This window comes from Odontesthes bonariensis, chromosome 19, assembly GCF_027942865.1.
Source record: "Odontesthes bonariensis isolate fOdoBon6 chromosome 19, fOdoBon6.hap1, whole genome shotgun sequence".
Classification (NCBI taxonomy): Eukaryota; Metazoa; Chordata; class Actinopteri; order Atheriniformes; family Atherinopsidae; genus Odontesthes; species Odontesthes bonariensis.
In genome coordinates this window covers 32,674,605-32,691,523 of record NC_134524.1, presented here as the reverse complement: position 1 = coordinate 32,691,523, position 16,919 = coordinate 32,674,605, and the positions used below count along the sequence as shown (strand labels likewise).

The 16,919-nt window shown below is 44.2% G+C and overlaps 1 protein-coding gene across 9 annotated transcripts in view; it reads left to right on the top strand.

The window, feature by feature from the left end:
* Window positions 1-16,919, top strand: part of LOC142368546 (calcium/calmodulin-dependent protein kinase type II delta 1 chain) — a 124,213-nt gene that overhangs the window by 47,875 nt on the left and 59,419 nt on the right. For 8 of the 9 annotated variants that reach the window (XM_075450754.1, XM_075450752.1, XM_075450750.1 and 5 more), the window contains exon 3: window positions 4,013-4,072. In XM_075450754.1, coding sequence (XP_075306869.1) covers window positions 4,013-4,072 — 60 coding nt within the window. Of the gene's footprint in view, window positions 1-4,010; window positions 4,073-16,919 lie in introns of all 9 variants that reach the window. The other variant, XM_075450755.1, reaches the window with a different exon arrangement.

Below are 16,919 nucleotides of genomic sequence, written 5' to 3'. Positions count from 1 at the left end.
AAGTAAAAAGGATGACTTTCTGTTGCAAAGCGACGTGTGCGGTTGGCACTGTGACCGAATCTGCGGGTGCTGGAGGAGGGGCTGCTCCACAAGATCATTTGATGAGTGGGCTGCATTGAAAATGGCTGCTGCCCTGGTTTCCGGCAGCAAATCAGGTACACCTTGCTCGTAAAAGGTTGGACCCCCTTTTGCCTTCAGAACTGCCTTAATTCTTGGTGGCATCCTTTCAACAAGGTGTTGGAAACATTCCTCAGATTTTTGCTCCATGTTGACATGATGGCATCACGCAGTTGATCTATGATGCCAATCTCCTGTTCCACCACATCCCAAAGCTGCTCTGTTGGACTGAGATCTGGAGACTGTGGAGGCCATTGGAGTACAGGGAACTCATTGTCATGTTCCAGAATCCAGTTTGAGATGATATGAGCTGGGTGACATGGTGCATTATCCTGCTGGAAGCAGCCATCAGAAGATGGTGCACTGAGCTCATAAAGGGATGGACATGGTCAGCAACAACACTCAGGTAGGCTGCGGCATTTAAACGATGCTCAGTTGGTGCTAAGGGGCCCAACGTGTGCAGAGAATATATCCCCCACACCACTCCACCACCGGCAGCAGCCTGAACCGTTGGTACGAGGCAGGACGGATCCATGCTTTCATTCTGTTTACGCCAAATTCTGACCCGACCATCTGAATGTCGCAGCTGAAATCGAGGCTCGTCAGACCAGGCAACATTTTTCCAACCTTCCATTGTCCAGTTCTGGTGAGCCTGTGTGAACTGTAGTCTCAGTTTCCTGTTGTTAGCTGACAGCAGCGGCCGTTTTTCTATTAGGGGTGGGAATCTTTGGGCTCCTCACGATTTAGATTACGATTCGATAATAAAACGATTATTGATGGGTGTGGCACCAACAACCATGCCACGTTCAAAGTCACTTAAATCCCTGTTCTTCCCCGTTCTGATGCTCGCTTTGAACTTCAGCGAGGTGCCTTGACCACCTCTACATGCCTACATGCACTGAGTTGCGGCCATGCGATTGGCTGATTAGCTGTTTGTGTTAACAGGTGATTGAACAGGTGTACCTAATAACCACACATCACGTTCAGCTGTCAGGACTGTTTCAGTATGCTCATCCTATGTCTATCTGAACATTCTCCCAGGTTCACCCCTCTCACAAGTGCAGCGGCTGCATTTTGGCCTCTAATAGTGAAATACTCATTTTGAGGTGCTCTGCATAAAAATTTGCCTTGCCAATTTCTTTAATGGACCAGAGGCCCAGGAGGGCAGTTTGAGATCTGTCTCCCACCGTCAGCCATCACACCTGGTCACAGGTAAGGACCAGCTGTGGCACATGGTGGGAACAACAACGGGCTCAGACACACAGCTGTGCACCTCTGGAGACATGACATGATATCATTGCATTAATTTAGCTGATGCTTTCATCCAAACAGAGGCAGTGTGGGCCGGTATCCTCCTTCTCCTCACTGCATCATGTGGACTGGGGTAGTTGGAGTCTGAGACCCTGAAAGGTTGACCCCTGAGCTACAGCCACCTCAGCTGTAGTGTCACATGGTTGTTGGCAGTGAAAGACCAGTTTGAGAGCAATTCAGACCCTAATCTTCTTTCTGTCTTTACTGTCAGTGCCAAGTAAAAGCAAGAATGTAATTGTGGTTTTTTTTAAGTATAGTGTAATGGACTCACTTCCATATGATCTGAAACTAGGACATTGGTGAAGACACTGTAGAAAATCCCAGGGAAATATTAGACAATTTTTCAAGTAATTCCCTGCATCACCAACAGGTGGACAGAAACACGCATGCTAAAGCCTGAATGACGGCCATTCAGCCTTCATTCGTCATCCTCATACTTGACACTAATTGTCATACCTCAGTGACAAAAATGGACTGGGTGCATATTGGTGGTACACTTCTAGCATGCTAGCTAGACACCGCTCTCAACCTCTTTGACCGCAGACTTTCACAGACTTCCGCTCACACGAGCTTTGAAAAGGTGTTTGTTTATTGCGGCTGTATCAAACCCACTGTTGGCCCACAATGATGAATAAAACATACTTTAACAAGAGCTGTTAATCAAATATTCATCCGTCTTCAGGGGATCTCGGTCTCTATTAGCTGAACATCCTCAAAGCCTTTTCATTTGAAAAGCAAGTCGGCTGAATTGGAAGTGACCCCAATGACTCGGTATAAATGTCTGAGCATCTGTACTCTGTTTTTTTGTTGCATGTCTGCTGCATTCATCTGCATATAATTACATGTCTCTACTCCCAGATTCAGAAATATTGGTCTATTATTTTTATTTATTTATTTTTTTTACACGTGCTCGCGGATCTGATGAATTTAATGCGGAATTCTGTTGGTTTTTCACTCTGACGGAAAGTGGGATTTTTATTTTTTTTTCTCCCAAATTGAGTCACATTCACTTCTCAAGTGAGCTGACAAAGCCTTTGACTTTTCCAAGGATTGTGAGGGCTGCAAGATTCAGGAGGCATTCAAGCGATAAACATAATAATTATTCTAGAATGTTTGGGGGGGCGGCAGTTTTTTTGTACTCATAGAACTTGATTCCCAGCCAGAAACCAGATTTTTATTTTTCATTGCACTTCTCACAGAAAATGAATATACGCATATTGAATTAAGGAAGAGGGGAAACAATAAAAAGAAGCATTATAAATGATACTTCTCAACCTCCGGCTATCCCACCCTACAGCAGTTCCAACCCACTTTAAACTCTACTATGAAAAGTAGAATTGAAGATCTATTTAATTTACATTAAATGGAAAATAAACAGATAAACCACAAGTTAAACAAATGAATAATAATAATTATTTGCAGCCTTTACAGCTGCAGGGAGGAAGGATAGTGCTCCTGCACACACGTCGGGTGAAGCAGTCTGTCGCTGAAGGAGCTCTCCAGAGCTGTTACAGTCTCCTGCATGGGGGGGGGGGGGTCACTCTCCATCATGGATGACAGCTTAGCCATCCTCCTCCTCCCTCCTCTGCTGAGTCGAGGGGCATCCCAGGACAGAGCTGGCCTTGATCAGTTTATCAAGTTTCTTCCTGTCGAGATGCTGCTCCCCCAGCTGACCACTCCATAAAAGATGGCTGATGCCACCACAGTCTGCCACCAGAAGGTCTTCAGGAGTGCCCCCTGCACTCCAAAAGACCTCAGGCCCCTGAGCAGATAGTCGGCTCTGGCCTTTCTTATAAAATAGATTAATAATAACCAGACTGAAATAAACCTAAAATAAGCATATGCTAAGAATTCAAACTGTCTGAAAGACAGAAAGTCATTGATTAATAAACATAAGTGGAAAGCAGTTAATATTTGTAGTTTGTATGTACTTTAAAAGTAAAAAAAAAATTCTTTTATCAGCAGTTCAGGAAGTTAAACTGCTGATCTCATTTGATCAATGGAGGTGTAGGACATACAGTTTACTTCCACATGGTAGGTAAGAGTGACCAAAAAACTTATGGATACACTACAGCCATGTGCCACAGCAAAAACTGTGACACATCAGAGAGTGATAGTCTAAGCCTAGTTCAGATGTCATCTCTGTGGCAGGAGACCCGACACGACGCATCACAGCTCAACATTTCTGTGCCTCACATCATCTGACACAATCACACCTCACATGCCTCAGTTTATCAGTGAAGTTCCAGAAAACCCACACCAGTGGTCATGGAAATCACTGACCGCTCCTTCTCTTGGCTTTGCTGTTGCTATCCTCTTTTCCTGTAACTGGACAATAAACTGCCACCCAGTCAAACACGGAGCTATAGTTTTTCCTTTCAGTGTACTGAAACAGACTATTTTAAAAAGAGCAGAGAGATGTCAGATTCTGTCCTGGCTGCAGTGCACAGTAATAACTTATGACTGATCATCTGTGCCAGCAGGAAGGAGATGTTGTTTAATGTTTCATTTGTGGAAACTATAGATGTTTTGAAGACTTTTATCAGGATTTAGCTGAAAGTTGTTATCTTTTTTCCTTCCAAAGATCACCAGAAGTTGGAGCGAGAGGCCAGAATCTGCCGTCTGCTCAAGCATGCCAACATTGGTAAGTAGTTTTCCTTTAGTCTGTACTACACCTCCGTCTCTCCTCCCCCATAGGATGTCATGTGTATAGGGTTACTGGATGTTCAATGTATGTTCATGTGCAACCCCAAATCAGTTTTTTCACATCAACTTGGACTCAACAACTACCTGTTGTTGGTATGCGCGCGCATGTGAAAGCCCAAAAGAGTCAATAGACGATACTCCCATATACAAAGCAATTATCTTCTCTAGAAAAACTGCGTTCAAGTATTTAAAACATTCCAACAATATTACTGGGCATGTAACAACATGTAGTAATGCTAACCAAGCAGTATATGGTATTATTGTTGCACTGATTTGAAAACGAATAGTTCTAGCAATGGGATTGCGCTTCAAATGTGCAGAAAAAGTGTGTAAACGACCTGCGTAAATGATGAATCCCACTCGTGCGTATTTAAGTCCACGTGCACGAGGATAGTAAATTTGCATACTCCACGCCCCAAAATGATACCATATAAGGCTGTGCTTCCTCTCTCCTGAGCCAGGAAGTGTTGAGTCATGAGAATGGCATCAAGGCACAAAAAGAACAACTTTAGGAGCTCTGAGACTGAATTCTGCTTTCAGAGATCCAGAAAGGAAAATCTGTCATTTTTAGCAGAGTCAGCAGTGGAATTACGGGACCAAGAAATGGGAAACAATTAGGAGTGCTGTTAATCCCATGTCACCTGTGGTTCGTAATGTCACCGAAATAAAGAAGAAATGGTTTGATATGAAAATGGATTAAAAAAAAAACGTCTCACCATGGCCAGGCGCTCGATGACTGCAACTAAAGCTGTGCAATCAGCTGTTGCCTCATGGCACTTTGATGGGGTGGTCCATAAGGGGGGTCTTCTGGCGTTTTCTGCCTGGGCTGGTTCAGGTAGTAGGAGACCCTCGTTCATGGCAATATTGAGCCTTCTCTGGGCTATAGTGCAGTTTGCCCCCCGCTGTATGGAGACACACCCACCTGGCCTTCAACTCAGTGCGCTCCACCACAGCAGGGGTGCTCTGATGCGTATATGTGTGCAGTCTATTGCTCCGATTATGTTTGGCAGTCCAGCCACGGCATGAAAGTCCCTCTTAATTTGTACTTGTTGGACAGCGGTGTATGGGAATTTGATGTATCATGGATGATAAACTGATGAGAGCTTTGATGACCAAGGGGAGCGCACGACTCACAGAGGACTGGGACACCCCCGATCTGTCTCCAATCTCTCTCTGAAAGGTTCCAGTGGCCAAAAATCCAAGGGTGGTGAGGACCTGGACGTGTGGGGGAACTGGGTTTGATCGGCGTGTTTCTCTCTGGAGTTGTGGCTCCAGCAAGCTGCATATTTGCAGCAGCACAGTGCTTGGTAATCTAAATCGCGATGTCAGCCATTAGTCTGGCGCCGCAAGGATATCTTCACGATCTCGGAACACACACTCTCTTCTAAGAGCCTGACGCGCTAAGGCATCCAAAAGTAGCAAGTCACCCACTGGTTACACTTCCCATTGAGTCAAATTAATCTACCATTAGTGCATAATTTAAGTGAAACAGAATAATGTCAGCATCATTATGGTATATAATGTATATATTTATTTATGGTTGCTTCAAAGTAATTAAACATACAATCCATTAGTCAAGCAAACTTGATTGGAATAACAGCGGACTATTTTACATGACTCCTACGACAGCTCTGGATCACTGTAAATTCTGTTTATACCTGAAAGAAAACGTAAAATACGAAAAGATTGTTGAATGCGCAAATCCTCTTAAATCACTCGTACGGACGATTTAAGAACAAATCTGTGCGTACGAACGGTTCTTGCATGAGGCCCATTGTTCTTCAACTTTGTGGAACGTGCATATTCTCCTCTGCAGTGCAGAATGTGACATGAAGCAGAAACATGTATTGTGGTCAGACCAATCAGTGTTCCAGATGTTTGATGGATGAAATGGACGCCGTGTTCTCTGGAGCAAAGGAGCATCCAGCCTGCTGTCAGCAAGCACTCCCTGCAGCCAGGCTCTGGGATGGGATGGGCTCGGATCAGGGCCCGAATGAGCAAAGCTCATTTCCACTTCTGTGATGGCAGCATTAATGCAGAAAAGCTCACTGAGATTTTACAGCAACATGTGCTGCCATCAGGACCGCATCTGTTCCAGGGACGTCCATGCATTGTTCAAGCAGACCATGGAAAGCACATTCTGCGCACGTTCCAAAGGCACGGCTGAGGAAGAAGAGGGGACGGGTGCTGGACTGGCCTGCCTGCAGTCCTGACCTGTCTCCAACACAGAATGTTAATGAATTTTCAAATGGAAAACAACAATGACGACGGCATACAGCTGCACACCTTCACTTGGCATCCTCAATGCTCAAATGTCTTAAAGCAATACTATGTAACATTTCTACCTTAAAATAACAGCTTGAAAAAAATTGTGCGGCTAGAATAAGTTTTAATATTACGATTGGCCTGTCTCCTATGCCCTTCGGGGGTCTGAGTTGGAAAAACTGCGCTATGTAACTTTGCTGGACCGGCCTGGGAGCTGAGCGGAAGTACTGCGACTTGCTTTCTGGCACACCTACCGCAAAAACAAATGGACCCCTCTCACGCTCCCAGGTACATTTGATTACTCTTACCTTCTCGGTCGACATAGCTTGCACCTTCTGACTCCTCGCCGGTTTGTCAACAAACGTGAAACGTGAAAGTGAAAGGGTGTTGTATTTACGACAGTGTAACCGTACATTACCTCCAAGCCTGTTGGGGGAGCTCCATAATGGGCTTATTTGAGAAGTTACATTGTATTGCTTTAAGCGTTGTGAGAAGGAATGGAAACATTCCAATGTGTTAAAAGCCTTGCTGTCTTTCTGATGCGGGGCTGAAAAGCAAACATGGATGCTGATTCACAAACAATGAAATATCTTGGCTGCATGCAGCGGCGTCAATTCAGCCAAAGCTAAGGAATGGCAAGGTCATTATAGTCACATGACTACAGTATCAATAAATATACAATAATAACCACAAAAGTCTGCTATGTAGCTTATCTGTGTGCAAATGCAGTCTCACGCACATAGCCGCTAACATAACAATGGACTCGTCTCCATTTCCCTGTTAGCATTAGCATTAGCAGCGGAGGTGCTGAAGTGGACAGCCTCGTTAACAGCCTGAATCACTACCTGGTCCTCCTTCCTCTGTCGCTGGGGCAACATTGGACCCATCATTATCTGCCCCTTTTTTTTTTTTTTTGGTGATAAATAAATCTAAAGTTTTCTGCTTTCTTTTCATATTTTACATTAATTAGCAAACAACAAATCCCGCTAATAACATCAGCTTTGACCTCCAGGCTCTGTCATCTCGTGGACGTACCACATTTCAAAAGGGGAAGATGATACTTAGATCAATTGTTTGTGTTGTTCAGAATTTCATTTGTAGTTCATTTATATCTTTGAAATAATAGAATAATCAATACAAATTGACACAGAGTAATTCCATAAATTCATTTAAAAGAAAAACTAACATTTACATTTTCCCCTGGAGCCAAGGTGTGGCAGCTGCCATACCTTGCCATACCCAATTGACGCCCATGGCTGCATGCTGTCTGCAATTAAATAAAAGTCCAATGTTCCTTAATATCCCAACCTTTTCTCTTTTGGGGTTGTATTTCAGGATTCTGCACAAAAGCTAAACATTCTCTCATTGCTCACCTTTATGAATGTTCCATGTGTTCCCACATCCCAAATGGCCTCTCTCCACTTTACATGCTTGGTGCTTCTCTTCATGCATATACATCCTATCCTCAGGCTGTGGATTCAGAAATGGAAAGGTATAATGTGTCAGGAAAAACTTCTATCTTTTCTGTAACCTTTTAACAACCTGATGTTCAGTGACTTTATGCTATTATTATCATGATCAATATTATTCCATGGTTTACATGGTTACAGGTTTTTTTTTTTTTTTTGCTAAACTACAAAGAATTCTGGAATTTGCACTTAACGGTCTCACCTGAACATTTACCGGCTTCTTTGCTGCGTCCAACTTTTTTTCTCCAAATGAGATGAATCCCTTCAGTTTGATTCCATCAACAGATTTGCCTTTGGTCCCCACAGCCTGATGATTACATGTACACACCTGTTGGAGAATGCAGAAAAAATTCAAAATGGATAAGTGATCCCATGTGATCCTCTCTCACACTAACAAACACACACTTGCACAGCTCCTCTCTGCCTCAGAGCCACAGAGCAAACATCTGCAATTAGCACCTCAGTAATGACTTCAGCACACACTGAAAACCCTTCGGGTTCTGCCTTCTCGTGAAATTGCGAGATGTGGGTGTGTGGCCACACCAAAGGAGTGGGTGATCGCTGCTGGTCTTCTGCCAGGATGTCTGAGGCTGGGTAACTAACATGTGACAAAGGAGGGCTTTGTTATTTGGCAGAGGGTTGGCTTCCCATTCCTGTTACCAGAACTGAACCAGGACTTTACGTCAGTCCAACATGGTAATTTGATTTCTTGCCGAGGCAGCTTTAATTTGTGGTTGGTTAACAGCAAACATAAAAGTGCTCTTTAAAAAGGCGTTGATACGGTTTCAGATGGAGTCCAGCTGCGTGTAAATAAGAAGAGACCATAAAGTATGATGCTCTGCTTCTTGGTTTTGAACCTGATGTAGATTGATGCAGTTAGTTGGAAACCCTGACTGCCTGTAGCATGCAGTCGCGCTCTCATCATTAAGCTCTTCACGTAGCAGCCAGCTCTGGGAAAGCCCTTTTTCCTTCAGGTCACTGCAGCAACAGATCTCTCAGACGTCAATCAGGAGAACTGCCAACTGCGAATGGAAACTTCAGAGAATCCCCACAGGGAGATCTTTCTGTTATCTCTCATTCATCAGCTCATGCTCTGGCCTATCTAACCTTTCAGGAGCAGTGAAATTGGAATGAGCTTTTTCGAGCAGCAAATTATTTCAGTATCTCACTTACAGAGCCCATTCATTCAGGGAAATTACTGAAACTAGCATCTGATGTATTCATAAATCAGCACCGTGGGTTGTTGACACAGAGGGAATCCAATCTATCTCGGCTGTCATTGTGCTGGTTAAAGCTGCACTATAAAATCTTAAGAGCTAATTAAATGTTTATTGCCTGGCTGGTCTAGGGTCAGGCTTTGATTGCATTTTATTATATGTTAAACTAGTATTGAATCTGTTAAGTAAATGAAACTCTCATGAGCTGTGAGTGTGGGATGAAAGAAATCCCAGATCAGTGTCAGCAGGACGCACATTCAGCAGAGAGGAGCAGCAGGTGGTGATAAAATCTATCTTGGAACAGTTGAATGACATATTTTTTTTGCTCATCTCGGCTGTAACAAGCCATTTGCTTTTTTACAGCTTTCCTTGTAGCTTGTCATCATCTCAAAATGAAATGAGTATCTTGAAAAAGTGTCAGACACTGAAAATCCTGTGGAACACCGAGCTAATGCTACTAGTGGTGCTGCAGTCTCTGTCTGAGGTGGTGCTGCAGTCTCTGGCTGTGGTGCTGCAGTCTCTGTCTGGGGTGCTGCAGTCTCTGTCTGTGGTGCTGCAGTCTCTGTATGAGGCGTTGCTGCAGTCTCTGTATGAGGCGTTGCTGCAGTCTCTGTCTGAGGTGGTGCTGCAGTCTCTGTCTGAGGTGGTGCTGCAGTCTCTGTCTGAGGTGGTGCTGCAGTCTCTGTCTGTGGTGCTGCAGTCTCTGTCTGAGGCGGTGCTACAGTCTCTGTCTGGTGCTGCAGTCTGTCTGTGGTGCTGCAGTCTCTGTCTGAGGCGTTGCTGCAGTCTCTGTCTGTGGTGCTGATGTCTCTGTCTGTGGTGCTGCAGTCTCTGTCTGTGGTGCTGCAGTCTCTGTCTGTGGTACTGCAGTCTCTGTCTGTGGTGCTGCAGTTTCTGTATGAGGCGTTGCTGCAGTCTCTGTCTGAGGTGGTGCTGCAGTCTCTGTCTGAGGTGTTGCTGCAGTCTTTGTCTGTGGTGCTGATGTCTCTGTCTGAGGTGCTGCAGTCTCTGTCTGTGGTGCTGCAGTCTCTGTCTGAGGCGTTGCTGCAGTCTCTGTCTGAGGTGCTGCAGTCTCTGTCTGAGGTGTTGCTGCAGTCTCTGTCTGAGGTGCTGCAGTCTCTGTCTGTGGTGCTGCAGTCTCTGTCTGAGGCGTTGCCTTAAGGCGTATTTTCAGTTGACGTGTCGCTCACGGCGCAGCTGACCCGTGACGTCAAAATGACGTTTCAGGCATGGCGTTTGCCTTGAAAAGACGCCGCAGCGCGTTGTCGTGCACCAGTCGATTTTTGTAACTTGGCTGCACCGAGAACGACAGACCGGATGGACCAATGTGAGACCAGGCTCAGTCAGGAGGTGCGTTTGTACAGCACCTGTACGACACTGCAGTGAAACGGCACAGGGAGCACGTAAACTCCCAAAACTGGTGCACAGAGGTTGGCAGAACTTTGGGGAAAGAGGGAGAGTTCTGTAAGAATGTGTGGAAGAAGCTACGGGACAGAAGGCAAAGAAGAGGGCAGAGACTCCAAGTGGTGATGCCGGGAGCTTCAGACCTTCACCTCTATTAACTGAATTAAAAAAATTTAATTATCCAGATACTGCAGCAGTATCATTGATGACAGTGTTCCTGCTCTTCATTGTTTTCTTCTCCACTTTCGTGGTTGTAGAGTAGCGGTAACCTTCACGTAGCAGCGACACCTCTGTGACGGAGAAGATTGCAACAACTGGCGCATCGACCTGCGCCACCATATATAGCCGGCACGAAATCGTGACATCATCAACACCGCTCGCGCTAGCAGACGTGGCAACCATGCTAGATGCTTTAGGCTCCCCTCACTGCTCTCTTTTCACACCTTGTCATTTCACGTCCTTTTGTCTGGGGGTTAATTGGCTCAGCAGCACCAATACAGCCAGTTGCGGCCTTCATCATCTTCATGTTCAACCGAGTAAAAGCGACAACCTGACACCCTCATGCACTCTCACGAGACTTCAGTGCTAAAAATACAGCAGCAGTAGTGGTGTGCAGAGTGCAACATCTGCCAACCACTGGTGGCCGGCGCTGTACATAATGAACCAGTCTTTCCTCTAAATATGATGATACTTGTGGCTGGGGGGGTGTCATGACTCATGAAAAACTTGAAAATGTTCTGCAGAAAACTAATGAAAATCTGCAATTTGCTTACTTTGGTGGATTATTCTGAGAGGTAAAGTGCAGTAACTTTGCAGCTTCAGTATGAAAATGCATAATGATTGCATAATATTACCGTTTTCACTTTATTGAAACTAACCTATCTCTTTTAAATGTCTATTAGTCATGCAAATGGAAAATCGGTAAACATTTGCATGCTGTGGTTTGATATATGGGAACAAGGGTTTGTAATGATTTATTACATAATAAACTACTTTTATTGATAATTGAAAGGTAAAAGGTAAAATCTGGCTCAAAGGAAGAGGATTCATCTCTGCCCCCAATGCATTCATCAGTATGTGCAACACAGATGAGCACTTAATGTATATGCAGAAAAGCGCTGTATGAATGCATGTAGAGGGGGGAATGGGACATGTAGTGTAAAGTACTTTTTTTGAGGCCAACAAGACTACAAAAGCACTATTTAAAAAAATAAATTTAAAAAAATAAATTAAAAAAAAAAAAAAAAAGCAGAACACCTACATTCCATTTCTATTCAAAACAGAACTTAATGTCACTTTATTAATCCCTGAAGGCAGATTATACCACTAAAACTGTTTATATTGCACCTTTCTAAACAGTGTTTAACATAGCAATATTATAAATTATTGAGGGGAAATAAATGATTGCTTTAAATGAAATGAAAATAAAAATTGGTTAAACCTTCAGAGATCACTATGAATGCATCTGCGTGCTATGTTTGTAGCCCAGCAATAACTCATCTGATGATGTCACATGCAGCGGCTGCGGCCAGCATGGGTACTCTCTCTGTAATACAGTCTGAGGGGAGTCAGAGCTCAGAATATGCGCAGGCCATTTCTCAATGAAACGCATTCCTGCCTCATTAGCTCTTCAGTCTCTTCCCTTTTCTTTGCTGGTGATTTCACATTCCCCGTGACGATCGAGAAAAGAAGTAGTTTAAACTTCCTCCTCCTTGCTCTCAGATTTGCTCCTGCCTCAAAACTGCAACATCTCCTCTTCTGGATTTGGGGTCTTATTCCTGCAGGTACTTGTGCTTTGGCAAACTCAGTCAGCCGCTCCCACAGCTGCTCTTCAGGAAAGTTTATTTATTTTATTTATTTTTTTAAGGAAATTAGGTCCATTAAAGCATCTAATGATTATGGATCCTGTATATGAAACCCTCCTGAAAACTCTACATGGAAAAAATGTATCCCTCTCCCTTTGGGTCAGATATTACAGAACTTTAACATCAATTATCACAGTTATGCAGACGATACACAACTTTATGTGTCTCTGTCACCAGACGACTGCAGCCCAGCAGACGTACTGTGTCAGTGTCTGGAGGAAGTAAATACCTGGATGAGAGAGAATTTTCTACAATTAAATGAAGACAAAACTGAGATCATTCTGTTTGGTAGCAAAGAGAAGAGGGTCAGCGTTGGTAAATATCTTGAGACTCGGGACCTTACAATCACTGACCGAGTCGTTAACCTCGGAGTGTTGATAGACTGAGGCTGCGGCTACACGAAAACGTTTTTCACTGTAAACGATACTTTTTCTTATCGTTTCGCTGTCGCGGCCACACGGAGCCGGCGTTCCCACTACCCCAAAACGATAGTTTTTGAAAACGGGTTCCAGAGTGGGAAAGTTTGAAAACGGCCTCATTTCGTTTCCATTGTTACAGCTAAAACGTTTTTGCGTCAGTCACACGTTGACGCTGTGAGCCAATTTTAACACTTCTCTATTGTCTCACAGCGTGGCGTGACACAGTGGCGTGTGTACTGCATCGTTTCATCGTTTTCGTCTGGACAGCAGCGCGTTTCCGTGTGGTCGCAAGAATTTTCGTACCCGTTTTCAAAAAAAACCTTGTTTCGTTTTCGTGTAGCCGTAGCCTCAGATCTGACTTTCAGCAGCCACATCAAAGCTGTCACCAAGGCAGCTTTTTACCATCTCAGAAACATCAACAGAATTAAAGGTTTCGCTCCCAAAAAGTCCAGAGGTCCGTTTCACGAAGCAGGTTTAGTGAAAACTCTGAGTTGATTAACCCTGAAATGAGGGAAACTCTGAGTTTTCCGTTTCACAAAGAGAGGTAACTTAAGCTCTTGGTCAGTTACCGTAGTAACAGACTCTCTGAACCTAACCTGGTCGGGACCAGGTTTTACTCAGTGAACCTGGAGTTTCTCTCTGTCTCCGCCCTCTTTCAGCCATTTGATTTCCTCATTCATTCAGTCAGCAGAGCGAGTTCTTCTACTTCTAGAAGTCCATCAGGCACAGCAGGAGGCGACTGTTTCCACCAACATGTCCTTTAGACAACGATCCCGTGGATGAAGGTGCAGCATTACTGCGCAGAGAATTAAATATTCATCAGGAGATGGTTATCATAGATGTTTTAGCATTTCCAGACAATTATCTTTATGAGTGGTACCATCAGAATTTTGTTGGGACAAAAGAAAAAAAAGACATAAAAGACAAATAAATATTTGTATGAATAGGCTTAAAAAGATATATATAGGCCTATTATATTTTATAAAGGCACTTGTGTATTGGGGGTGGACTCCCTCCAGGGACTCCCTCAGCCACTGGCCCTCCAATATTCTGCTTAGGGCCAGCTCCTCTGCCTCCGTCAGAGGTGGCGGTGCTGGGCACCACCCGTTTTACGGGCATCTGCCTTCTTTCTGTTGGCTCAGTAGAAGTCTGTGTTAGTGTAAATAAGCTTAATTATTTAACAGAACATGATATAGATGAGAAGACATTTATGTGTGTGAAAACAGCATTATGTTGGGGATAAAATAACTGCACAGTCAAATAGCCACTTAATATTTACCTTACAGTGTAAAACATGATCAGAATGAGGTACCTCCATGCCGAGGTCTCACCTGTTAGAACATTGGGCCTCATGCAAGAACCGTTCGTACGCACAGATTTGTTCTTAAATCGTCCGTACGAGTGATTTAAAGGCCAACTTCCACAGCATTAATACTGCTGTGTTCACCATTGTTATTGAATGCATTAGGCGTCGGTTCTGTTTAAAAAAACGTTATGGTTGCTTTGTTTCAAGCTGTTTTTGTGGGCAGGAAGAATAGCTTGATGAGATACGACAGGGTTTTCCGGTCCTTCTCATGCATATCCGTGACGCGATAATGAGGCGTCTCTGATGCCTCTGGCTCCCTCCCATGAATGAATGAATGAACCCCCCATCTCCCCGCTCTGTGTGTATCCGAGAGCCTGCAAGTTTTTTTTCAACTCAAAACCTGTCGAAGATCAAACTTAAACACAACCCATGCGGTAATAATTTAATCAAGCGTTTTCCTTAACCAATATTTTTCACGTCACACGTCAATTGGCAGTCTTAATCGCGATGTCAGCCATTCGTCTGTCTCCACACGCTCTCTTCTAAGAGCCTGACGCACTAAGGCATCCAAAATTAGCAAGTCAGCCGCTGGTTACGCTTCCCATTGACCTTGTTATATACAGATTCAAATGAACCTTCAATTAGTGCATAATTTAAGTCAAACAGAATAATGTCAGCATAATTATGGGGTATAATGTATATATTTATTTATGTTTTCTTCAAAGTAATTAAATGTACAATCCATTAGTCAAGCAAACTTGATTGGAATAACAGCGGACTATTTTAGGAAACTCCTACAACAGGTCTGGATCACTGTAAATTCTGTTCCTACCTGAAAGAAAACGTAAAATACAAAAAGATTGGTGAATGCGCAAATTCTCTTAAAGGCCACCTTCCACTAAAAACCGGGTCACACCTAGTTACATACACATACCAGGCTTCCAAGTGTTGCGTCACCTCCACAGGCTGTTTTCCTGAATTTACAGAAACAATGCAGAGCCACGAGCGAATCAGAAAAGCCTGTACATTCTACGTCACACTGAAAAAAGGCGTTGCCCACTTGGGATTATGCCGCCCATGGAAACCCGGCCCCCTCGGACAGGCCCTATAACTAAGGGTTTTTTTGGATGCCTTAGTGCGTCAGGCTCTTGAAGAGAGCGTGTGGAGACAGACAAATGGCTGACATCGCGATTAAGACTGCCAAGCACTGTGCTGCTGCAAATATGCAGCTTGCTGGAGCCACAACTCCAGAGAGAAACACGCCGATCAAACCCAGTTCCCCCACACGTCCAGGTCCTCACCACCCTTGGATTTTTGGCCACTGGAACCTTTCAGAGGGAGATTGGAGACAGATCGGGGGTGTCCCAGTCCTCTGTGAGTCGTGCGCTCCCCTTGGTCATCAAAGCTCTCATCAGTTTATCACCCATGGTACATCAGATTCCCATATGCCGTCAAAACATCCGTGCCGTCGTGGAGCGCACTGAGCTGAAGGCCAGGTGGGTATGTCTCGATACCTCGTTCATTGCGCAATATTGCCATGAACGAGGGTCTCCACCTGAACCAGCCCAGGCAGACCAGAAGGTGTGGTGCCAGAAGACCCCCCTCATGGACCACCCCATCAAAGTGCCATCATGATGAGGCAACAGCTGATAGCACGGCTTTAGTTGCAGTCATCGATCGCCTGCCCAGGGCGAGACGTTTTTTTTTAAGCCATTTTCATATCAAACCATTTATTTTTTTTATTTCGACATGGTAGTGACATGGTATTAACAGCACTCGTAATAATTTCCCATTTCTTTGCTTTAGCAGGTCCCGTAATTCCACTGCTGACACTGCTAAAAATTACAGATTTTCCTTTCTGGATCCAGGGTTCCCGCGGGGTCTTAAAAAGTCTTAAAAGCATTGAATTTATGAATTTGGAAATAATACCTTAAAAAGTCTTGAATTTTGATATCTGGGTCTTAAAATTTGTGCAGTAACTTCTCCGTATCACATTCTCCTCAAACGTTTCATTTGTCAACTAGGCTACTATTATTTTGAAAAGCCTAAATAACGTAGCCTAAATGAAGAGTGGCGGAACCAATCATTGAGAACGCAACGCTGCCGCTACCGCTCCGCCCCGGGTCCGATCACATTGCTACAGCACTGACACAGACCACAGCAACAAGCCAAGCAGAAGCGTGAAAAATCAAGGCAAATCTCAGCAGAAAACAAGAAAGTTTAACTTGCGCCGTTATGTTGTTTTTTTAACATTTGTTTGCGTTTCCTTGCTTCCCATTTCTTGCTGGGATTATGGGGAAATGTAAATGTAATGAAGTGTGGCGCGAAAAATAATCATTTTGTCACTGGTTAAAACCAGTGGACAATAATGTATACGAGGCTTTTTGCACAGTGTGCAAAAAGAGGATTCAGCTTGGTACTATGGGCTTGAAGGCTTTAGAGTCTCACGCCAAGTCCTCCAAGCAAATGAATAATATCGAAGCGAAGGATCAAACTCCTTCCATCGCCGGGGTGTTTCAACCGGCCAACGCTAGCCAGTTAGCTATTAATGTATCTGAGCTAGCAGATAACGTTAACCAGCCAACTGCTAGTACAGCCCCTCCAGTTACGACCGTCACCGCAACTAGAGTAGATCTGCGAACAGCTTTTGGGTCCACACCAACCATGAAAGCAGAGGTGTTGTGGACTCCTAACACAATCGCCAAACACCATTCATATAATGGAAACGAGGGTATTTCAGAGTTGTTTAAATGCATGTTCCCCGATTCCGACATCGCTGCCACAATTACTTGTGGTCCCGACAAAACGGCGTACATAGCCAAGTTTGGTTGAGCTGTGTA